This window comes from Paroedura picta, chromosome 17 (assembly GCF_049243985.1).
Source record: "Paroedura picta isolate Pp20150507F chromosome 17, Ppicta_v3.0, whole genome shotgun sequence".
Taxonomy (NCBI): Eukaryota; Metazoa; Chordata; class Lepidosauria; order Squamata; family Gekkonidae; genus Paroedura; species Paroedura picta.
In genome coordinates, this window is record NC_135385.1 from 4,329,790 (window position 1) to 4,354,136 (window position 24,347).

The window sequence follows — 24,347 nt, forward strand, 5'->3', positions numbered from 1 at the left end:
CGGCAGAGAGGAGAATGCTTTCCATTCCACTTTGGGTCCCCAGTGGAGAGGAAGGCAGGGTATAAATGAAGTTTAAAGGATCTGGCAAAACTAACAAACACTCTCTGTATCTTTCCTGATTAGATCTGAACTCTGTGTGATCACCGTTCGTCCTGTCCTTCCTGAATTCCGTGGCCCCTTGACCCTGCTGTCTCTTTCTTCATACTTCCTATATAAAACGTCCGGCGTAATGAATATCTACGCACAACATCTGATGAAGTGGGGTCTGCTCCACGAAAGCTGAGGCTCGGAGGTGCTGTGAGGCTTCCGTTTGTTTTTGTGCGGAATAAGTCCCCCTTGATCGGACAATTCCCTAGTTATTACGGTCCTATCACAATCCATTTTTGAGGAAATTTACTTGTCAAGCTTTTAGAACTGGAAAGTGTTGGATGAAGGGGGCTATTTTGATTCTGGCTTCTGAAATGTTCAGCATCTTCTCCTCTAGATGTCACCCTACAGCTGCTCTTCCCCTCTTGCACCTGCGTCTTGGGCCATTACACCATCCTAGTCCACAAGGATCTCCTAGAGGGCAAAGATCAGTCCTCTTTGGGTGCTAATGTTTACTTTTTGCTGCTCCTACAGCCACCGTTCCACGCTGGGGAAATGAAAAATCACCCCTTTCCCTTAAATAAAATAATGGCTTCCACCAGTTTGGGGGACAATTCTAAGTATCGCTCGACAAATTTGATTTGTCCTGCATAGTGAGTGTCCTGTATAGTGCAGAGGGTTGGACTAGATGACCCAGGAGGTCCCTTCTGACTCTATGATTCTATGATATTCCCGATTGATTTTCATCTAAATGTCTGGCAGGCAGGCGGTCAGTGGCCAAGGAGAGGGCATTTCAGAGAAGGGCAGCTCTGCTGATGGACAAATGAAGATCAGTCTATCTAATCCAGCTTCCTGTTTCAAACCAGTAGACCTGGGGAGCCAGCAAACAGGGCGCAGAGGCCAAGGCCTTCCCCAATGGTGCCTCCTACTTCCGGTACTCAGAGATTTTCCACTTTTGGATGTACTCACCATAGCTAGGGAGTTGATAGATCTCTCCTCCGTCAATCTGCCTAATCCTTCTTTAAATCCATCCATGAGAATTGTAGACCATGGACATCTGGAGGACCACAGGTGGACTTCCCCTGGAAAAATGCTGAACAGGCCTTCATTGCTTCGGCTGTTCCAAGGGAAGGGACCGGCGTGTCGGTTGTCTTTGACGCAACTTCCTCTCCCAGGTATTCACTGTGTACTTGCGTTGGCAGTATCTTGAAAAAGTTGTACAGCCATATCGGCCTGAATCCTAAAACAAGAGATCCGTGTCATACCTTTTCTGAGGACCAAACGCAATCAGCAACAGACGTCAACAGAGGCAGGCTGTTAGGAATTTGTTTTTTTTTTAAAAGATAGTCGAGGAGAAGGCAGATTCCCTGTGATCTCCCCACATAAAGCTATGGCCTCAACTAGCTTGGGGGGGTCTATTGTATGTATCTCTTTACAAATCAGCAGCCGTGTGGGTCTGAAGTAGCACCATAAAATCAGAGTCCAGTGGCACCTTTAAGACCAACAAAGATTTATTCAGGGCGTGAGCTTTTGAGGGCAAGCACTCTTCCAGAGTGCTTGCACTCGAAAGCTCACACCTTGAATCAATCTTTGTTGGTCTTAAAGGTGCTGCTAGACTTTGATTTTATTGCCTTTACAAATCAGACATTCTTGAATTACTTTAATATGTCCTGAGAATTCTGCCTGCTCCCTTCTATCTTGTGAAATCTTTTTGCAACATCCAATTGGATTAAGGGCTCTGGTTTGATTAAGAGCTCAGAAGCATGGGCTGTTTTTGCGCCCCTTTGGTTGGTCCCGATAAAAGATGTTCCGTGAATTTTGTGCTCGTGTATCAGAGGAGTTTGCTGCAAACAAGCTCATTTCCCTGTGCGGCTGCTGCTGGAAGCCCCTCCAAACCCCACTCACTCTTCTGCACTGGCCCTCCTACATGTTTCTATTTGGCAAAGTCTCCATCTGGTGACAGACAGATGGGTGCCTCTGCTTGCAAGGGAAGCTTCCTCCAGATACATCCTTCGGATTCTCAAGGCGGGGAGAATAATATTTGAAGGAAAGACAAGCCGATGGAAAGGAACCCAAGTTGCTAAAAATGTAGCAGCCGGGGGGGGGGGGAGAGGGGGGGATGCACTCACTTGCCAAGCACAAGAGAGGAAATAAGAAAATAAATTGTGCCGTTGAATGACAGGCTGGAAGATCGGTGGAGACCTCAGGCGAGCCAGGGTGGCATGCAACGCAGATCCCAGGAGCAGACCCTGAAGCGACACCCAAGTGCCAGGAAGAAAAGTCTGGTGAGAAAATTAGGCAGGGCGTGGGGGGGATTGGGGGGGGCTTTTTTCACTGGGCAAACCAACGGAGTGGTTGGGAGTGCAAAGCGGCAGGCAAGATGGGGAGAGGCGGTGTTCCCGTGCTATTCAGATGTGGCAGGTATGTGCTCAGGTGGGTCGGAATATCTCCGGGGGGGGGGGGAAGCTCTTCCGGGAGGGGGAAGAGAAGGGGGTGGCGAGCTGTTGATTCAGCCTTGGGGTGCGTGTAGTGGTTGGGGGGTGGGGGGATAATAACCTGAGCTTGCCAATGAAAGGCACAGTGCTGTCGGCTAATGAGAAATGTAACTTGAACTGGCTTCCTCCAGGTGCCGGTTTGTAGTTCCCCTCACCTGTTCCTTAAGCACAGGTGCATCCGGTGTTTTTAGGGTTGTTTCCTGGTGGCTGAAAACTCTGGCAATCAGGCTGGAGAAACTCTGCCTGCAGCCAGGGGGGGGGACTGGGGAGGGATGCTTGTCCGGGGGGGGGGGGGGGGCAGGGAACTGTTTGCATCCAATGCTGCCTGGGAGGCAAGGCTATGCGTGGAGGTGCATGTTGGTGAAGGGGTGACGTTTCTATATACCAGGTCCGTCTTTGGGGCTGAGGCTGTGCGTGGGTGTAGAAGACTGAAATGTTTTTACAATCTGTTTCTGGCCCTGGCCATAGAAGCTCCAGGGTTCGTGGCATTTTTAATGCAAATGTCCTGCACACCGGGTGTTTGGAAGGACCTGTCTCTCCTTGGGACACTGGAGAGCCCCTGCACTCTTACCTGGATGCAGGTGCAGTTTCATTGGGTAGGAGGCCGCTGGGCCTGTTTGGGGGCAGGGCTGGCATCCACAAGGTCCCAGGTTCAAGCCCCGGCATTGTCACTTAAACGGATCTGGAACGGGGAAAGATGTCTGCCTGATTGCTGCTAGGAGAGCATCCAGAAAGCTGTTTTGTTTTGAACTAAGCAGCCACTGGGCCATAACAGTGTCTTGCTTTGCTCTTGGGTGCTAGATCAGGATCAGGTTCATATCACACACCCACTCACTACTTCAGGTTGCCAACACCAGCCAAGGAAATTCCTGGAGGTCTGGGGGGAGGGGAGGGAGCCCACCAGGGCACTGAAGCCCAGCCTCCCAAATTCCTCCAGGGGAACTGAGCACTGTAGTCTGGAGAGTAGCTGTAACTCCAGGAGAATTCCCGGTATCACTCAGCAACCTTAATCCTACCTCAGAGGGCTGTTGTGAGGATAATACTGGAGGTGGAAATAGCGCTACTTTGGCTCCACACATTTCCCTGGTGTGTGGCTTGCTGGTCCCGGATCCCCAGCATCACGTGGACACTTGCACTACAGAGTTTGGGGAATCCAGCGTCACTTGGTCCAAAAGCGTGGCCCTGGGACACTGTGTGCTGAATGCATAGAATCACAGAGTTGGAAGGGACATCCTGGGTCATCTAGTCCAACCCCCTGCACTATGCAGGACACTCACACCCCAATCGCTCATCCACTGTCACCTGCCACCCCCTTGAGCCTTCACAGAGTCAGCCTCTCTGAGAAATGGCATTGAGCTAATAATAATATGGAGTTAAGGACAAATGATTTGGCGTTAAGGAGAGCCGGTTTGGTGTCGTTGTTAGGAGTGCAGACTTCTAATCTGGCGAGCCGAGTTTGATTCCCCGCTCCCCCACATGCAGCCAGTTGGGCGACCTTGGGCTCAACACAGCACTGATAAAGCTGTTCTGACCGGGCAGTGATATCAGGGCTCTCTCAGCCCCACCCACCCCACAGGGTGTTTGTTGTGGGGAGAGGAAAGGGAAGGCGACTGTATATGTATCTTTTCCTGTTTTCTGTAAACCGCGGAGCCCTTGGGGAGGGCGGTATATAAATAGAATGAATGAATGAATGAATGAATGAATGAATGAATGGATGGATGAATGGATGACTGAATGAAAGGGACATATAAGAACCAACTGTCCTTCTTCTACAGTAATATCAGAGCTCCCTCAGCCTCACCTCCCTCACAGGGTGTCTGTTGTGGGGAGAGGAAAGGGAAGGCGACTGTAAGCCGCTTTGAGACTCTTTTGGGTAGAGAAAAGCAGCATCTAAGAACCAACTCTTCTTCTTCACTCTCAGCCTCACCCACCTCACAGGGTGCCTGTTGTGGGGAGAGGAAAGGGAAGGAGATTGTAAGCCGCTTTGAGACTCTACCTGAAGAAAAGCAGGGTATAAAACCAGCTCTTCTTGTCCTTGTTGTTTGCGGAGCCATATGTTGACAGAAAACCGAAGCTGGATTGAATGGTCTCTCGGCTCTGATCCAGCAGGGTGCTCCTTACAGGGCCTGTGACGCTTCGGTTCATTACCTGCCCGAGGTCGTTCAGCCCCATCCAGATACCGGTGGCTCTCCCAGGCAGAGCAAAGCGGCACACAAGAACCAACTCTTCCTCTTCCTCTTCTAGTCCCTCTCAGGTTGCTAACAGGGACACAAGCGTTAGCCCTTCTTCTTGCCCTGCTACCTTTCTAGGAGCAGGGAACACCACTGGGTGGGATGACTGTTCAGACAAGAGGAGTCCTGAGCTGCAGTCCAAGCATTCCCTCCACAGAGAAAAACTAGCATCCTGCGGAAGAGCTTTCTCCCTGAGGTATTAGCTTTCTGCAGGGCAGGGAACAGTTTGGCTGGCGTTACAAATCCCCACTGGGAAGAGACCCAGCTGGGCCACCACTTTGCTTGCGAGCCATTCCCCGCAGGCTCAGGGGGCGGCGGCTCCCCGGCCACTACCGCCCCCTAGCGGCCGGCGCGACCCGGCCGGAGATGCCCTCCCGTTGGGGCGGCCGGCGGCGGGCGTCGCGGTGCCGACACGTGTTGCGCCGGCAGCCGGGAGCGATGGAGGCGGCGCGGACCTAGGGAGGCCGGGAGGGGCGAGCCCACCTGCCCGCCTCGGAGCCCCCCGTGCAGCGGAGGAGGAGGAGGAGGAAGGAGGAGGAAGGCAGCCCGCCAGCCGGACGTGAGCGCCGGCGGGGAAGATGGCGTACATCCAGGTAGGGCTGCGCTGGGCAGGGCAGGGAGACCCTCCGGCAAGAAAGTTGCCCGAGCCCCGTTGGGGGCCAGGTCTACCTGGCTCTTTGTGGCTCGCTCGCGGGGGCCAGGTCTACCTGGGGCGCCCTCCCGCCGGGGGGTGGGCTTGGGGGGCGCCGCGGGGAAGGGGCCGGGCGGAATCGCTGCTGCAAAAAAAAAAAGGGGGGGGGGAAGGGGATCTCGGCAGGAGAGGGAGACCCCAGGAGCCGTTTGCAAAGCGGGGTAAACAACTGTTTGGCATGCACAAGGAGTGCCGGCTGGGTGTGTGTGTGCGTGTGTGTGTGTGTGCCTTGATGCTCTTCCCAGTCGGGGTTGGCGATTCTCTGCGCTGGGTGTTGCCCCCCCCCCCACATCCCCAACCTGGGATGTGACTGTCAGCATCTAGGGGGGCCAGCCTGCCCGTTTGCAGAAGGGGAAAACATGGGCGAGCGCAGGATTTGCACCCAAGGCTCTAGATTTACAGGGGTAGTCAACCTGGGGTCCTCCAGAAGTTCGTGGACTACAATCCCCATGAGCCCCTGCCAGCAAAAGCTGGCAGGGGCTCATGGGAATCGTAGTCCATGGACATCTGGAGGACCACAGGTTGACTACCCCTGCGGAAGAAAAGGGATGGATAGTTTTGCCTGGGCAGGATGCCTTCTTATAGGCTGTATTATGGTTAATTTTTGCCCCATGATGTGTGACCAGTGGGGCTATTGACCTCCTGGCTTCGGAGGGCTTCTGTGCAGGGAACAGGCACCTGGCCCACGTGTGACTTTTGAGGGACCATTGGGGAGGCCGGCCTACCTAGTCCCGCGTCCTGCGTCTTACACCGGCCAGCCAGAAGCCCACAGGCGTCCCCCACTCTCCAGATAATAGCAATACATGACAATTCAAGGTGCACTGCCTCTGAACATGGAGGCTAAGCCCTGTCAATTGGGCTCTTCCGTGATTCAATGAAATCCTCTTCTTTGGCCAGGCTCAGCCTAGTGGTTGTCACATCATCCTGGGGCAGGGAGTTCCGTAAGTTAATTGTGCACAGAACAAACTGCAATGAGAAGTGTTTTCGTGACCCCTGGCACACATGGTTTGACTATTAAAAAAACGGCCCTATAGGGTAGTAATACGCTATCCCTGTCGTATTGCAAACGGGAGGCAGTGAGAAAGTTCGCCAAATTCATAGCCGAGGAAGGATTCAACCTGGAGCCTGGGTGATGTGGTGTTCGCTTTCTGAGCTCTGGTTCCGGTAGCTTTTTCGCAGTCCCTCTGCCAGCCCTGCTCTTCTAACAGCTACCTTTTATAATTAAAAAGCCAAACGACGTCTAAATTCAGGGCAAGAGAGCAACGACGAGCCAGGATCAGAAAGCCCATCTGCCAAACTGAAAGCGGGACCACTTAGAATTCTTGGTTAATGACGCTTCTGCAGCCTCAGCACTCAGATTCCTGTTACCTGCTCTGCTTTCTGAACAGCATCTCAAAGAAGTCCTCTCGTCCAGGGGTAGTCAACCTGTGGTCCTCCAGAGGTTCATGGACTACAATTCAGTAGTCCTGGGAATTGTAGTCCATGAACCTCTGGAGGACCACAGGTTGACTACCCCTGCTCTAGTCCCATAGCAATCTTCCTTTTGCTTACTGGTGTTTCTATCATCCAATATACCTCGCTTGACGTAAAGATTTCTTTTTTTGAAGCAGCAGCGTCTGGTTCCATGCTGAGCATGGCAGGACCCTGTGGCAGAGGCTTAACTTGCCAAATCAGGATGGATCCTGGCCTCTGAAAGCTCCAGCCAGGAGCTGACCTTCAAGCAGCCATGAGTCATGCCCATTTAAAGATTGCTAGATCAAAATTTCAGACTCGACAGATGTTATAACCCAGACTCAGGGTAGCTCAATCAGATGGATCTCTCTCTCTCTCTCTCTCTCTCTCTCTCTCTCTCTCACACACACACACACACACACACATACACACACACACAGAGCCCTAGACTCCCTTTTAGCATTTATCTGCCCTAGCTTCCTATCACATGTCTCGTCTTCCAAGGATTTGGGGCATACATGTTTCTCACTCCCTCCATTGTGCCTTCACAACAACCCTGTGAGGTAGGTTAGGCCGGTTGTAAAAGGGTGTAAAAACTGGCCCCATAGCTATGCAGCAAGTTTCTCCCTTCCCTCCATGTTCTTCTCACAACAACCTTGTAAAGTAGATTAGGATGAATGTGATTGGCCCATGGTCACCTCAGAACTTTATGAGAAGCAGAGACTTGAACCCCAGACCTCATTTGATGCACAAAGCACTGCACCACACTGAATATCTAGAAATACACAGGGGGAGCCTGGTGAATGAAGCCAAATAATACATGTTTAATTTAACCATCATGGTTAATAACTATGGTTAGGCCATCGATCCATCCATTTGTCTAATCTTATTTTATTTTTTATTTATAACTTGATGATTTTTATCCCGCCTCTCTCTGCAAATGGGCTCGGGGCGGTTTACAGCAGTAAAAAAAAAAACCCCAATCATCCTCAAAACAGATTTGAAAAGCAGTTTGTCTTCTCCATTTCTTCCAGCCACCTTTCTGCCTAATACCAAACTCATCATAGGGGAAGGAGGAAATAGAGAGGAGGGGAGGGGGCCCCGTGTGATTTCTGTCTGTCGTGGCCTCAGCCACAGGCCTGGCGGAAGAGTGCCGCCTTGCAGCCCCTGGGGAACTTCGACATTTCCAGCAGGGCCCAAATTTCAGCAGGTAGCTCGTGCCACCAGGTTGGAGCCGAGGTGGACATCTTCGGGGCCAGGGGCCACCACCCGGCTGGTATTTGCAGAGCACCGTGCTCTGCAGGGAATATATTGTGGTATAATGCCATTGTGGCCTAGTGGCCATCACTCCATCATGGAGCAGTAAGTGGGACTTGTTAATTATGTCTACGTGTCCACTCCCCCCTAGCCCCAAGAGTGGTACGCTCCATCCACTCTAACAGATTGGTGATTCCTGGCCCCCAAAAATCATAGAATCATAGAGTTGGAAGGGGCCATAGAGGCCATCTAGTCCAACCCCCTGCTCAACGCAGGATCATAGAATCATAGAATCCTAGAGTTGGAAGGGGCCATAGAGGCCATCTAGTCCAACCCCCTGCTCAACGCAGGATCATAGAATCATAGAATCCTAGAGTTGGAAGGGTCCATAGAGGCCATCTAGTCCAACCCCCTGCTCAACGCAGGATCATAGAATCATAGAATCCTAGAGTTGGAAGGGTCCATAGAGGCCATCTAGTCCAACCCCCTGCTCAACGCAGGATCAGCCCTCAGCATCCTAAAGCATCCAAGAAAAGTGTGTCTCCAACCTTTGTTTGAACTACTCTGACTGTGAAAGTTTTTTTCCTGATCTCTAGCCTATATCGTTGTACCTGTAGTTTAAACCCATTACTGCGTGTCCTGTCCTCTGCAGCCAATCCACCTGGCCTCGACCAGAGCCAGGGCCTTTCCAGCTGTGGCCCCACCCTGGTGGAACGAGCTCCCCAATGAGATCAGGCCCCAATGGGACTTAAATTGTTCAGTAGGGCCTGCAAAACGGAGCTCTTCTGCCAGGCTTTTGGCGAAAGACCGAGGAAGGGGGGCCTCCTGCAGCTGGACCCTTTCCCTGCCAGGCAGCCCCACTGCCCCAAGCTGCCTCCTCCTTCTCAGTTGTTGCAGTTGCCCACGTTTCCAAGATACGTGGCTGTTGCCTGTTAATTGAAATGGCTTTTATGTTCTTCATTGTTAAAAGTCGTTTAATGTGCATTCTGTTTTATTGGTCCTACATGCACACAGGCCCGAGATCTCATAGAGAGGAATGGTAGGTAGGTAGGTAGGTAAAAGGTAAAGGTAGAGGTATCCCCTGTGCAAGCACTGAGTCATGGCTGACCCTTGGGGTGACGCCCTCCAGCGTTTTCATGGCAGACTCAATACGGGGTGGTTTGCCAGTGCCTCCCCCAGTCATTACCGTTTCCCCCCCAGCAAGCTGGGTCCTCATTTTACCGACCTCGGAAGGATGGAAGGCTGAGTCAACCTTGAGGCGGCTGCTGGGATTGAACTCCCATCCTCATGGGCAGAGCTTTCAGACTGCATGTCTGCTGCCTTGCCACTCTGCGCCACAAGAGGCTCTTAGGTAGGTAGGTAGGTAGGAGGAATTGGACAGGGGTTATATGAAACCACTCGAACGACAAAGAGAGGGTGGGATGCAGAGATACAGGGAGGAGTGCTGAGAGGAGGCTGACGTCCAGTGAGGAGGGGTACTACTGCCCATTTCCTAATTGTGAGCTGGTAGGAAAGAATGGGAGGATCAACAGATCAGATCAGCACGGCAAAAGTCCGCCAGCCCTCATGCGTCCAGTTTCTCTGCTCTGTGCTTCAGCAGGTTTTTCTAAAAATACGGCTGTGGGTGCCTCGAGAGCCATCGGCCATTCTTGTGTGTTCGCATCTCACTGAGTGGAATCAAACAATTATCCGTCTTCCTTTAACTGCTGGTTGCTGCAAGAGAAAACGGCCCTGTTTAAGTCCGTAACGGGAAGGAGAGAAGAGCGTTCAACAAACCCCAGGGGTGTAAGAACAGCAGCGGTCCGTTCAAACCTGCCTTTTGCAATAGGCTGGGATCTTTCTTTGTTTAGAGCAGGGGTAGTCAAACTGCGGCCCTCCAGATGTCCATGGACTACAATTCCCAGGAGCCCCCTGCCAGCGAATGCTGGCAGGGGGCTCATGGGAATTGTAGTCCATGGACATCTGGAGGGCCGCAGTTTGACTACCCCTGGTTTAGAGTGTGAGAAGAACTTTGCTGGATCAGACCCGGGGCCCACGTAGGCCAGCAAACGCTGGCAGGGGCTCATGGGAATTGTAGTCCACGGACATCTGGAGGACCACAGGTTGACTACCCCTGCTCAAGAGGACCCACAAATAGGGGAAAGACGGCCTTCCTCTGCTGTTGACTTCTTGAAGAAGAAGAAGAGTTGGTTCTTCTATGCTGCTTTTCTCTACCCAAAGGAGGCTCAAAGCGGCTTACAATCGCCTTCCCTTTCCTCTCCCCACAACAGACCCCCTGTGAGGTGGGTGAGGCTGAGAGAGCCCTGATATTACTGAAGAAGAAGAAGAAGAGTTGGTTCTTATATGCCGCTTTTCTCTACCCGAAGGAGTCTCAAAGTGGCTTACAGTCGCCTTCCCTTTCCTCTCCCCACATCAGACACCCTGTGGGGTGGGTGAGGCTGAGAGAGCCCTGATATCACTGCCCGGTCAGAACAGCATTATCAGAGCCATGGCGAGGCCAAGGTCACCCAGCTGGCTGCATGTGGGGGAGCGCAGAATCAAACCCGGCATGCCAGATTAGAAGTCCACACTCCTAACCACGACACCAAGCTGGCTCTTCTAGCACTGGTGGTCACTGTGGCCGGTAGCAGCCTACCTATGAATCTGTCTAATCCCGCTTGAAAGCTTCCTTTTGTTCTGCTTTGTGGGCCCAAGCAGCTCTTTATCTCCTGGCTTGACAGATTTTGAAGACATCGGCCCATTCTGCACCCACGGGTTAATGCACCTTCAATGTACCTTAGAAGTAGATTTTCCTGCTCTGCACAGGAAAATCCAGCTGCAAAAGCACATTGAAAGCGCATTATCCTCCTTGTGCAGGGCAGTTGCTTTCTCCCTTGTGCCATCATTACCTGTTCCTGGTGAAGCTATGTTGCTTAGCCCCCCTCTGGGAAGCTTGGGTTTGCCATGAAAACGCTGGAGGGCGTCACCCCAGGGGTCAGACATGACTCGGTGCTTGCACAGGGGATACCTTTACCTTTACCTTTACCTTAAGAAGCTTGGCAAGGGATCCATGAAAGACCGTGGCCACCTGTACTGCCCAGGCCAACCTCCTCTCTGTCCCCCAGGCTGCAGAAGGGAGGCAGATGCCACTGGCCAGAGACGGGGCCCTTTCAGTGGTGGCCCCGTGGCTTTGGAATGCTGTCCCGCTTCAGGCTCTTCTGCACTTTTCCTGAGGCACTAAACTGGAGCATCTCTTTTGGCCCAAGTTTTAATTTTTTTAAAGAAAAATAAATCTGTACACAAGGCTGGGGAGCCAAAGCAGAACTATTTCCCAGTTTCCCACGTAATAGTTTTGCCCTATACCTTTGAAAGTCTGTATTTCTTTTTGAGAATACAGGTAAGCAGAGGAGCGAGTGTCAGGCCAGGTACTCCTAAATCTAATGTCAGGAGGAACTGCAGTTGAAATGGCCAGTCTCTTTACAGTTCTCGGTAAATAGCACGTTTTCCACCTGCCAGATTTGCAGCGGTTCCTTGTGGCTGGCAAACCGGTGCCCTTTTCGGTAAAGAAAACACAACAGAGCTATGCGCGACCATCTGCTTTGTGTGCCTTCCCCCACCCTGTAATCACGGGACCTTTTGTGGCCATCCAGAGGTGGAAAAAAGCTTCCAGTGCTTGGCAGAGATGACTTGAAACAAGAAGGTTTCCTTAATCAATCTGTTTGTCGGTCGGGTGGTCTCCGGCCTCGTTTGGGGACGAAATCAGTGCAGTGACTCTCGGCCGTGTGATGAGTCATCCCTTGAATTTCCTCCCAATATATCCCTAATGATGCTAGAACTCAAGACATCGATTCACCAGCCTTGCTTGCCACATTCCCACCCCTTGTGCTCATGAGGACCGAGGATGCATTTAGCGCATGAAGAAGAGTTGGTTCTTATGTGCCCCTTTTCTCTACTTGAAGGAGTCTCAATGCAGCTTCCAATCACCTTCCCTTTCGTCTCCCCTGGGAGGGAGGTGAGGCTGAGAGAGCCCTGATATTGCTGAAGAAGAAGAAGAGTTGGTTCTTATATGCCACTTTGCTCTACCCAAAGGAGTCTCAAAGCGGCTTCCAATCGCCTTCCCTTTCCTCTCCCCACAACAGACACTCTGTGAGGGAGGGGAGACTGAGAGAGCCCTGATAATACTGAAGAAGAAGGAGAGTTGGTACTTATATGCCACTTTTCTCTCCCAAAGGAGTCTCAAAGTGGCTTCCAATCACCTTCCCTTTCCTCTCCCCACAACAGACACTCTGTGAGGGAGGGGAGACTGAGAGAGCCCTGATATTACTGAAGAAGGAGAAGAAGAGTTGGTACTTATATGCCACTTTTCTCTCCCGAAGGAGGCTCAAAGTGGCTTACAATAGCCTTCCCTTTCCTCTCCCCACAACAGACACCCTGTGAGGTGGGTGAGGCTGAGAGAGCCCTGATATCGCTGCTCGGTCAGAACAGTTTTATCAGTGCCGTCACCCAGCTGGCTGCATGTGGGGGAGCGGGGAATCAAACCCGGCTCGCCAGATCAGAAGTCCGCACTCCTAACCACTACATACCGAACTGCCTCTCGTGCGTTCCTAAGCCTCTAAAACTGTTGGGACAGTCAGCCTTCATTCTGTGTGATGAAGGGACTTGACCAGCTCCTTTCCACCCTGTTTTTGGCTTCTTGCATCCTCGCCCTTACCAAAGCTCAGAGAGGCAAGCCTGATGGCACATGTGTGTTACGGAGGCTGAGGGGTGCCACCAAATGTGGCGGCCCCACTGATTTATATCAGAAGTTCAGGCAGCACATGGCAGAACCTTTCAACCTTTTGACCTTGGAGGCGTCCCTGAAATAATTGTTCAGCGTTCAAGGAGCCCTGGGAGGGATGACAGCTGGCCACGCCCCCAGAAGTGACATCACCACCCCCACCTTTAACCCTCCTTTTGCTCCCTCCCCGCACCTTTACTATTCCCATGGCGACTCTGCCTCGTGTAGGCCAAAAAGTAGATTTAGGAGCCGAGAAGACAAGCCGGACCCCCTTCAGAGCCCTTGCAGACCCTGGGGGTCCACAGACCCCTTTGTTGGGAATCCCTGGATTAGATTAACCACCGGTTAGCTTATGAAAATGGCGTTCAGTTCTCACTCAGATCCTAGTTTGCCTGGGCAAATACCAATATAATTTTCTTCACTCTAGCCTAGAAGCACGTTGCCAAAGAGCAAAACAGGATAAAGCCAGAATTAAGCCAGTGTGCCACACTCAGGCTGCACACAAAACCTCTGAAAAGACTAAGTGTGTGTAATAAACCAGGTTCAGATCCAGGTTCAGATATGGGGCTGACAGGCGCTGATGAGCCAGAGGGAGTGGAGTGGCGACATGCGGACAACACCCAGACCAGCGTTTAATTAAGCCAGGGGTAGTCAAACTGCGGCCCTCCAGATGTCCATGGACTACAATTCCCAGCGAACGCTGGCAGGGGCTCCTGGGAATTGTAGTCCATGGACATCTGGAGGGCCGCAGCTTGACTACCCCTGAATTAAGCCCCGGTTCCATGCTTTGTTTGAACTCTGGGTTTCGTTTTCCTTCGGGGTCAATCAACCCTACTCCATGTGGTTATTTTTTTGCCATTTATTCCACTGTGCGGAGGTTTGCCCGTTATATCTTCACAATGGTTAATGTAGTGTTTGTCCCTGTGCCATAAAACGGCGCAAAAACAAACAGATCAGCTACTGCATTCAAGGGGAATGAATGGAACGAAAGACTCACAGAGGCGCATGAAAACAATAAAAAAGCATCTGTTCCCCGAGGGAGCTCATGGTTTGCTTGGAGAGGGCCTCAGTCCTTCATGGGAAGTGTGGGTCACACTTTTTGCAACAGCCATGAGAGCTAGACGCTTGATTTTTTTAAAAAACGAAAGGATTAAAGCCAAATCTCACACCAGCTACATTACCGAACAGGTGCATGAAAAACACTGATGTTTATTGGGTGACAGGTCTGGCTTCCTTTTAAGGCAGCCCCAAAACTCCAGATCTTGGGAAAGGAGAGTCTCCCTCTCTGGGTCTGGATCTGGGGTGAGGGCATGCCTTCCTCAGGCCCCAAAAGATAACAAGATGGAAATACACACCGGAGGCAGGTTTAAAAACCACGTGGCTCAATAAATCTTTCCAGAATCTTCCTACTAGAGGTAAACATTAGGCCAAGGGTGGTCCAACTGTGGCCCTCCAGAAGTCCATGGACTACAATTCCCATGAGCCCCTGCCAGCGTTCGCTGGCAGGGGCTCATGGGAATCGTAGTCCATGGACATCTGGAGGGCCGCAGTTGGACTACCCCTGCATTAGGCATAAAGCGAAGTTCTTGTCTTCAGAATCTTCACTATCGTCAGGGCATCGCTAGTTTCGCTGTGAAACTTCTTCAGTTTTGTAGGCCGACCTCTATTCAGGTGGCCGAAAGCGGTGCTCATTTCAGTGCGCTCATCTGCATCCAGGCGAAGCCTCAAAGGTACTCCGTCTCAGTGAGTTTTGCAGACGGAGAGCAGGGCACTCAACAGAAGGCCGGTGACGCTGTGTGCGTGAGGTGAGGCGATGCGGCGGCAGCCCGTTGAGGAACATGAACAAATGAAACCAGCCGAAACCTCTCCCCCCCCCAAACACCAATCCCTTCTGTTTTTTTCCTTCAGAGATGTAGGACAATCAGAGCAGGGCGCCTTGCTGTGTGCGTGAAAGGCAGGTGTTCAGGGGTCACCAGAGAGCATTGCTAAAGTGGTCTTGTCTCTTTCGTTTTCTTCCCTTTGCTGCGGCGTGGATATCTCAAAGGATAGCTGGAACCAATAAATGAGGTGAGTTAATCTGATGATTCATCCCTGCCGCTCCCCGTGTGCGGGGAGCCGGTCGTGCAATTTAGACTGCTTCTCTTTCTAGGGTACATTGGGGGTTTTGTCGGTGTCTTTGCTGGGTGGTTTCCTTTTCGTTTCTGTGTGTTTTCAGCACGCGCTTCGGAGATTGTGCCCATGAAAGACAAGATAGCTTAAAATATAATGCACATGCTTCAAAATGAATATTCAAAAGATAGAATCACAGAATCCTAGAGTTGGAAGGGGCCATACAGGCCATCTAATCCAACCCCCTGCTCAACGCAGGATCATAGAATCATAGAACCATAGAGTTGGAAGGGGCCACACAGGCCATCTAGTCCAACCCCCTGCTCAACGCAGGATCATAGAATCATAGAACCATAGAGTTGGAAGGGGCCATACAGGCCATCTAATCCAACCCCCTGCTCAACGCAGGATCATAGAATCATAGAACCATAGAGTTGGAAGGGGCCATACAGGCCATCTAATCCAACCCCCTGCTCAACGCAGGATCATAGAATCATAGAACCATAGAGTTGGAAGGGGCCACACAGGCCATCTAGTCCAACCCCCTGCTCAACGCAGGATCATAGAATCATAGAACCATAGAGTTGGAAGGGGCCATACAGGCCATCTAGTCCAACCCCCTGCTCAACGCAGGATCATAGAATCATAGAATCATAGAATCCTAGAATCATAGAGTTGGAAGGGGCCATACAGGCCATCTAGTCCAACCCCCTGCTCAACGCAGGATCAGCCCAGAGCATCCTAAAGCAGATACATCCACTTAAAAATGAATCTGCACAGGTGGGTATAATATCCTGCAACCTCTGGTGTTTTGTACCTGGATTCCCTGAGAACTTCACTTCTGTTTAAAACAAAAAAGTTACTAGTCCTCATGTTTCAAAGGTTACCTGCACACTTGCAGACTGTCGCCTTGCGCTGAGTTAAATCCTGCCAGCTTTTCTGCTTCAGCTTACCACAGGTGCCTGCTCACTGCATCCTATCCAGCTTTTATCGGTGCAAGTCCCGCAGAGTCCAGCAGAAATTATTTTGATGGTCAAAACACACCGGTACAGATCCTTGATTAAAGCCAGTATGCCTCTGCTGTGCCCTGTTGGTACCTCACTCAGCGCCCACGGGCTTGAGAATACGTGTGCCTAGCTCACCTCTCTTGGCAGCTCTGTAGCTGAGATGTGCCAGTAGGTATCCGTGGAATTAACTGAGTACTAGACCTACTTCTACAGCAGGAATGAGTAGACACAAAGCACAGGCAAGCCAAAATAAATCACTCAGTCTAGCAGCCGGAGACATAAGACCACTGTGGACTTTTTTCTTTTTTAACCATGAGTTCTAATTGTGCCTTTTCTGATTCCCAATGGCCTCAGGGCCTGTTGTCTAGAATCTCAGATCTCTTGCTGTGCAGATGGACTTGCAGGAACTGCTGTCAGAAGTGTTACGACTGTAGCTGCTGCCAGTCAAGCGAAGATGAAGTGGAAATCCTGGGTCCTTTTCCAGCCCAGACGCCTCCTTGGCTGTAAGTTTTGGATGTCTCTCCCCCCCCCCCCCAGTTACTCCTGGCTGTTTCATGTTGCCTTCCTGCCTTCAGGTGTGAACATCAGAAGAGCCCCGCTGGATTCTACCACCCAGTCCTGCTTCCTGTTTCACACTGTGTCCAACCAGTTCCCTGGAGCAGTGGTTCCCAACCCCTGGGCCGCGGCCTGGTGCCGGGCCTCAAAGGCCTCGGCGCCGGGCCGCGGCTCCCTCTTCCCGCCCCCCCCCCCACAGCGAGAAGCTCACCAGGCTGCGAGCAAATCAGCCGCCAAAGCGACCAATCAGCTTGCGGCCCGGCGAGCCTCTTGCTTCGGGAGGGGGCGGGAAGAGAAGCTTGCCGGGCCGCAAGCTGATTGGCCGCTTTGGCGGCTGATTTCCTTGCGGCCTGGAGGGGCGGGGAGAGGGAGCACCGTCTGCCAGCATGCCGGCGGCGCAAACGCGCACGTGCAGATTTGCCGCACATGCGCGTTTGCGTCCGGGGGCGCAAACACGCACGCACGGCAAGTCCACGCATGCGCGTTTGCGCCGGGGCTGCAGTGCACGCGCGGGGCCCCGGGTCGCCCTCTCCCCGCACCCCGGCGCAGCAGTCCACAGCCTAACAAAGGTTGCGGACCACTGCCCTGGAGGATCAGCCAAAAGGAGGTCCCCTGATCTTGCCTCCTAGGTCTCTGCAGTTGGAGGTTACATTTAGTCACCATGGCTAGTAGCCATTGATGGACAACTCCTCCATATGGAAGCAGGCCCCCTTTTTAAAGCCAAGGGGTCCATTGTCCTGGGGCTGACGTAGTGGAGGCAACAGGAACACTGGCAAACAGGGCCTGAGTTTATTAGATTATTTTCCTTCCAAGGCAGCAGCACAGATCAGTGAAAATGTAGCCACAGTTGTGATTACAGTGTTTTGGGCTCTTCCTGTGCTGATTGGTAGAGCATCTGCTTGGCATCTTCCATTAAAGAATGTGGCAGCAGGTGATGTGGAAGACCTCTGCCTAAGGGACCTCTGCCTTGGAGACCCAATCAGAGTTGGTATTGCCTGATAGTCAAAGGGAGTGACTCTTTATGGGGAAGCTTCAGGTGTTTGTTTAATGGGCCATACACTTATGTGAATGAGCTTCTTGTGGCGCAGGGTGGTAAGGCAGCAGACATGCAGTCTGAAAGCTCTGACCGTGAGGTTGGGAGTTCGATCCCAGCAGCCAGCTCAAGGTTGACTCAGCCTTCCATCCTTCCGAGGTCGGTAAAATGAGGACCCAGCTTGCTGCTGGGGGGTAAACGGTAATGACTGGGGAAGAAGAAGAAGAAGAAGAAGAAGAAGAGTTGGTTCTTATATGCCGCTTTTCCCTACCCGAAGGAGGCTCAAAGCGGCTTACAGTCGCCTTCCCATTCCTCTCCCCACAACAGACACCCTGTGGGGTGGGTGAGGCTGAGAGAGCCCTGATATCACTGCCTGGTCAGAACAGTTTTATCAGTGCCGTGGCGAGCCCAAGGTCACCCAGCTGGTTGCATGTGGGGGAGTGGGGAATCGAACCCAGCATGCCAGATTAGAAGTCCGCACTCCTACACCAAACTGGCACTGGCAAACCACCCCGTATTGAGTCTGCCATGAAAACGCTGGAGAGCGTCACCCCAAGGGTCAATCATGACTCGGTGCTTGCACAAGGGATACCTTTACCCTTTACCTTTTATATTTAAGTGAATAGGTCTGCTCTTGTTTTTAACAGAATGCCCATTGCTACCTTTCCTCCCCCCCCCCAGCGGCCCAGGAAGACCAAAAGCGTAGCCCAGCTGGAGGATGGTGTTGTAGGGCCGCTACCTTGGCCAACAGCCACATCAGCACAGGTCTGACATCAGTGCCCCAAAGTCCTCTGCCCCCCCAGGGCCACCTGAGGCATAGTTTTCTGCAAAATGGGGTGGAAAAACTAGGAAGAGCAATTTCATAAATGTTCATCAAGGTAGACCTGGGGTCCCCAGTGCTTTTGAGCCTGTGAGCGCCTTCATAATCTTGAGAGAGCCCAACCCAAACTGGTTGCCTCATCAAACAGCAAGTCCTTGAGCAGCTAGAGCAGATGGCTGTAATTACTAAGAGTCAGCATGGCTTTCTCAAGAACATGTCATGTCAGACTAACCTTATCTTTTTTTTTCTGACCTTGTTAGATCAGGGGAATGCTGTGGACATATTTTGCCTTGATTTCCTTGAGGCTTTTGATAAAGTTCCTCATTATATTCTTATTGACAAGTTGGTAAAATGCTGGTTGACAGGTTGCACCCAAAGGGTGCTTGTAAATGGTTCATCTTCTTCTTGGAGAGGAGCGATGAGTGGAGTGCCTCAGGGATCTGTCCTGGGCCCTGTGTTGTGTAACATATTTATAAATGTTTTGGATGAAGGAACAGAGGGGGTCCTTTTTAAATTTGCAGATGACACTAAACTGGGATGGGTAGCAAACACACCAGAAGACAAAACTTGGCTAAAATGAATAAAATGAATTTTAGTAGTGATAAATGTAAAGTTCTTTATTTTAGCGATCCCCAACTGGGGACCACATGTGGTTCGTCGACTAATTGGAGGTGGGCCTTCCCCCCCCCCCGGCCCTTTACTTCATCCCCCCCCCAGCCCTTTACAACACACCTCATTGTTGTGGCGTGTCTGTATCTTATTGTGAAGGGATGTTTAAACATCACCATAGCGATCAGAGAGTGCTAGGGCAGTGGTTGAGAGTAGAGGAGTAAACTACCCCCCCCCCCCACTGGGCCTCAGTAAAAGGCGTTGAGTGGTCCCCGGTGAGTGGTCCCCGGTGATAAAAAAGACCACTGCTTTATTTGTCTTGGCAGTAGTATGTCTGAAAAGGATCTTGGAGGTCTTAGTAGACCAGACACTGAACATAAATCAGCAGTGGGATTTGGTAGCTAAAAAAGGCAAACAGGATTTTTGGTTGTATTAAAAGAACTATAGTGTCCAGATCACGTGAGGTAATGTTACCACTTCACTCTGTTAAGACCTGTCTTGGAGTCCTGTGTTCAGTTTTGGGCACCACAATTGAAGAAAGATGTAGAGAAGCTGGTGCATGTCTAGAGGAGGGCTACAGGGAAAGGTTGAGAGAGCTTGGTCTGTTTAGCCTGGAGAGAAGACGACTAAGAGGTGATATGATAACCATCTTCAAATACTTGAAGGGCTGTCATGTAAAAGATGGAGCAGAGATGTTTTCTGTAGCCTCAAAGAGTCGGACCAGAACCAGTGGGTTGAAATTAATTCAAAAGAATTTTTGGCTAACCATCCGGAAGACGTTCCTGACAGTTAGAGCGGTTCCTCAGTGGAACAGGCTTCCTCAGAAGGTGGTGCTGGGTTCTCCTTCTTGGGAAGCTTTTAAGCAGAGGCATGATAGTCACCTGACAGTTGTTGTTGTTAGGTGCGAAGTCATGTCCGACCCATCGTGACCCCATGGACAATGATCCTCCAGGCCTTCCTGTCTTCTACCATTCCCCGGAGTCCATTTAAGTTTGCACCGACTGCTTCAGGAACTCCATCCAGCCACCTCATTCTCTCTCATCCCCTTCTTCTTTTGCCCTCGATCGCTCCCAGCATTAGGCTCTCCTCCAGGGAGTCCTTCCTTCTCATGAGGTGGCCAAAGTATTTGAGTTTCATCTTCAGGATCTGGCCTTCTAAGGAGCAGGCAGGGCTGATCTCCTCTAGGACTGACCGGTTTGTTCGCCTTGCAGTCCAAGGGACTCGCAAGAGTCTTCTCCAGCACCAGAGTTCAAAAGCCTCAATTCTTTGACGCTCGGCCTTCCTTATGATCCAACTTTCGCAGCCACACATTGCAACTGGGAAGACCATAGCCTTGACTAGACGCACTTTTGTTGGCAGGGTGATGTCTCTGCTTCTTTAGGATGCTGTCTAGATTTGCCATGGGAATTGTAGTCCATGGACATCTGGAGGCCCTGGTTCTGAAAATAACGTGTGATTTGGCTCTGAATTTCATCCGCATCATCTGATGTCAGTAGAGTGATATTTCGCCCTTAAAAAAAATGTCACGCAAAGCTGAGTCTTGCACTGGCAAATCTAATTATGCTGACATAACACACATGGCTCCAACACCTTCCTGTCATTTCGGCTCTAATATTTACTTTCTATCCTTGTTGGGAAGAAGGGAGGGGGGGGAAGCCCAGAGATCAGGGGATTTATCAGCTTGGCATGTTATGAAATGTCCAACACAGGCAGTCAAAAATAAACGTTTCGTGCTCTGAGACATAAATCAGAGTTCAGCTCCTTCTTCATGGCGTTCCTAATTAGTCGAAACCGAAAAAGGGAAACAAAACCCAATCTAATTAGGCAAGTTAGGAACCAAAAGGTTGAGCTACAAGGCAAGTTTAAAATACCAATATGGATTACAATCAAGTGCACACATTAAACATTAAAAACATCAATAAATCGCGATGATACGCCGTATGTACATTTCACAATAACACGGGGAACTGAGACCAAACGACTTTTCGACTTTTAGGGTCTTCCTCGGTGGTCTAGTGATTTTAAAATGCACCAGTGCAGTACATTTTAGGGCTTTCTGGGTGGTCAAGAAAGTCTCAATGGTGGTGTTCCAACGAATCAGGTAATATATTAAAAATTGTCTGGTATGCAGCCCACAGGTTAAAACAGGGGTAGTCAAACTGCGGCCCTCCAGATGTCCATGGACTACAATTCCCAGGAGCCCCCTGCCAGCAAATGCTGGCAGGGGGCTCCTGGGAATTGTAGTCCGTGGACATCTGGAGGGCCGCAGTTTTGACTACCCCTGGGTTAAAACATAATAAGGCCCACCACTGTCTGTATTTGCCCGGCTCTCCTTCAGAAGTGTATTATCATGTGTAGGGCCAGAAAAAGCCTTCTCATTGCAGCAAACAACTAAATGGTGGTTGACTATCAATGACATCTTGAACAGTGGCTGTTTTATTTTTTTTGCTTCAGTGCAGAATTAGAATACCTCCTGGTCCTTCCAGGATTAGTCAGTTTGAGCATTCTGCTGCTGTTTTCTGCTCAGTAGTCACAGAGCATGCGTTGAGCTTGGTCCCCAGCACCTCCTAGAATCATAGAGTCATAGAATCATAGAGACGGAAGGGGACTCCTGGGTCATCTAGTCCAACCCCCTGGGGTTATTGTTATTAGTAATGGTATTAAGGCTGTCTTAGTATCTAAATCAGATTCTTTCAACATTTTGATAGTGGAGGAGCTCATAAATGAAATTTTCAGGCTTCGAGCAGCCCTGGAAGTAATGTTATCTGAGAAGACCCCCACACCCTGGACCTACTGATACCCATGCCACTTCAGAGCTCCCGCAGATGCCCAGAGGTCATAGAGTCATAGAATCATAGAGTTGGAAGGTACCTCCAGGGTCATCTAGTCCAACCCCCTACACAATGCAGGAACCCTGGTTGGAAATTCCCACTCTAAATAATGAGAATTGGGGAATCCCAAGAGATCATATCTTTGTAGGGTAGTTTGATGGGGAGATCCCATGACCAGTTGGCCACCTTGCTGAGGCATACAGTGCTTTCCCGGGATCCAGAGGTTCTAGGGTGTTTTCTTGTCAGCAGGGTGAACAGTCGGAGTGATGAGAAAGATGGAGATTCTGACAACACGACAACGAGTGAACCTCCCCCAACCCCTCAGGAAAGAAGGAGGTCCTCTTCAGATACGTCGAAATCCACTTACAGTCTCGCAAGACGGATTTCAAGTAAGACTGGAGAACGTCTGCTGTGGTTGTGGGACAGAGGAGCCCAGTTTTGTGATTCTGAGGCAGGAGGGGCAGCCCTGGTGGGACAAGGGTTCTGATCCCCAAACTGTACTGATATTTGTTGTTGGCTAAGGAAGGGGGCTGGCGGCCATTTTGAAAGCGAGTGGATGACAGCCTGGTTCCTTGCCCTCAGTGGTTAGCCAACTGTGGCCTTTCTGAGGCAGAAAATATTTGGACACTGTGGTACATGCCCGGGTTATATCCAGATTAGAGTACTGATGTGCCTTTTGCATGGGGCTGCCCTTGAGAACGGTTCAGAAACTTGAGTCGGTGCATAATGCTACGGCCAGGATGCTGAAACAGGCGTGGGTCTTCTAGCACTTCAATCTTGGCCTGCTACGCTGACTTCCACTTTGTTTCTGGGCATGTTTTAAGGTGCTGGGCTTGACTTTCAAAGTGCTAATTAATTACTCCCAGCATCCCACAACTAGAAAGGTCCATCTTAATCGTGAGAGAGGCAGCTGGGTGTAGTAATTCAGTGGCCTCTAATCTGTCAAACCAGGTTGGATCCCCCCCACCACCACATGCAGCCAGCTGGGTGACTTTGAGCTAGTCACAATCCTGTCAGAGCTATTCTCCCAGAGCCATTCTGTCAAAGCTCTCTCAGCCCCACCTGTCTCACAAGGTGCCTGTTGAAGTGAGAGGAATGGGAGGTAATTGTAAGCCACTTTGAGCCTCCTTCAGCTAGTGAAAAGCGGGGTATAAAACCAACTTCTTCATTTGCCCATCAGTCTGCAATTTTTAGTAACTACGTTACCCCTTGGAATTAAACCCAGTCCAATGGTCACCATATAACCTAACCTTGTTATTTCTATTTGGTCCTTGAATCTGTTAAACATCTTCATGATGGTATCTTAACAATAATTTGCTGTTCACTGCCTGCCTGTTCTCTATGAACCAGTAACTTCCATTTTAATGTATTTGAAGAAGAGCGTGGGCACACGACACCCTTGTACTTAAAATAAAACTTGGTGGTCTTAAAAGCACCACTGGACTCAAACTTTGTTTTAAAGTGCTATCTGGTCTGGGAGCAGCATACCTGAAGGTCCACCTGACCCCTGAGGAACCTGCCCAACCATCATTGTCACCTTTGGAGGCCTCCAGAGATGAGGTCTTCTCAGTCATGGCGCCCAAGCTGTGGAGCTCTCTGCCCATGGAGATTGGTCTGCCCCCTTCTGTTGCAATCTTCTGCCAGGGGGGATGAAGACTTTTCTGTTCTGTTTGACATTAATACAGCCATTCTCAACTTTTTTACCATTGAGAACTCCCTGAAACGTTCTTCAGGCTTCAAGAAACCCCAGAAGTGGCACAATCATGTGGAATATGAGCTGTGGACATGTCCACTAAAGGCCCCTTCCCACCCTCTCCAGGTCCAGCACTGGCCAGGGTGGGGGGGTCGGGTCGACGGCGTATAAGACTGGGCGTATAAGACGACCCCTCAACATTTCCACTCAAAATACAGTACTATGGGCCACTATGGGCAACTATGTCTATCCCAACTGAAGTGCACCCGGCGTATAAGACGACCCCCCCACTTGGAGGCATATTTTTCAGGGGGGGAAAGTAGTCTTAAACGCCAGCAAATACTGTATATAGGATCATATCACATGATCAATGTTTAACACATTTTAAAAATATATTACAAATTAAATAGCTCCCACCCATTCAGGAAACCCTTGCCTTACGGGGCCGTCAAGAGACCCCACGGTTCCATGAAACCCTGGTTGAGAAAGCGTGCCTTAATGATTCTGTCCTTCCTAACAAATATTTCGTATGTTTTATAATAATGTTAACTTGTGAAGGAGGCTGTCCTGGCCCCACAGAGAACTTCTGCAGCACAGCAGAGATAATAATAATAATAATAATAATAATAATAATAATAATAATAATAATAATAATAATAATAATAATAATAATACAACAGCAACAACAATATTATTATTATTATTATTATTATTATTATTA

At 50.5% G+C, this 24,347-nt stretch overlaps 1 protein-coding gene across 5 annotated transcripts in view; it reads left to right on the forward strand.

Moving 5' to 3' along the window:
• The first annotated feature begins 1,902 nt into the window (after positions 1-1,902).
• Positions 1,903-24,347, forward strand: part of SYT17 (synaptotagmin 17) — a 57,181-nt gene continuing 34,736 nt past the window's right edge. The window contains exons 1-5 of one of the 5 annotated variants that reach the window (XM_077316352.1): positions 1,903-2,175; positions 2,270-2,372; positions 15,019-15,036; positions 16,440-16,588; positions 22,180-22,322. In XM_077316352.1, the coding sequence (XP_077172467.1) occupies positions 2,174-2,175; positions 2,270-2,372; positions 15,019-15,036; positions 16,440-16,588; positions 22,180-22,322 (415 nt within the window). In that variant the 5' untranslated portion in view covers positions 1,903-2,173. Of the gene's footprint in view, positions 2,176-2,269; positions 2,373-2,449; positions 2,509-4,626; positions 5,407-15,018; positions 15,037-16,439; positions 16,589-22,179; positions 22,323-24,347 lie in introns of those variants that run through there. The other 4 variants (XM_077316349.1, XM_077316350.1, XM_077316353.1 and 1 more) reach the window with 4 other exon arrangements.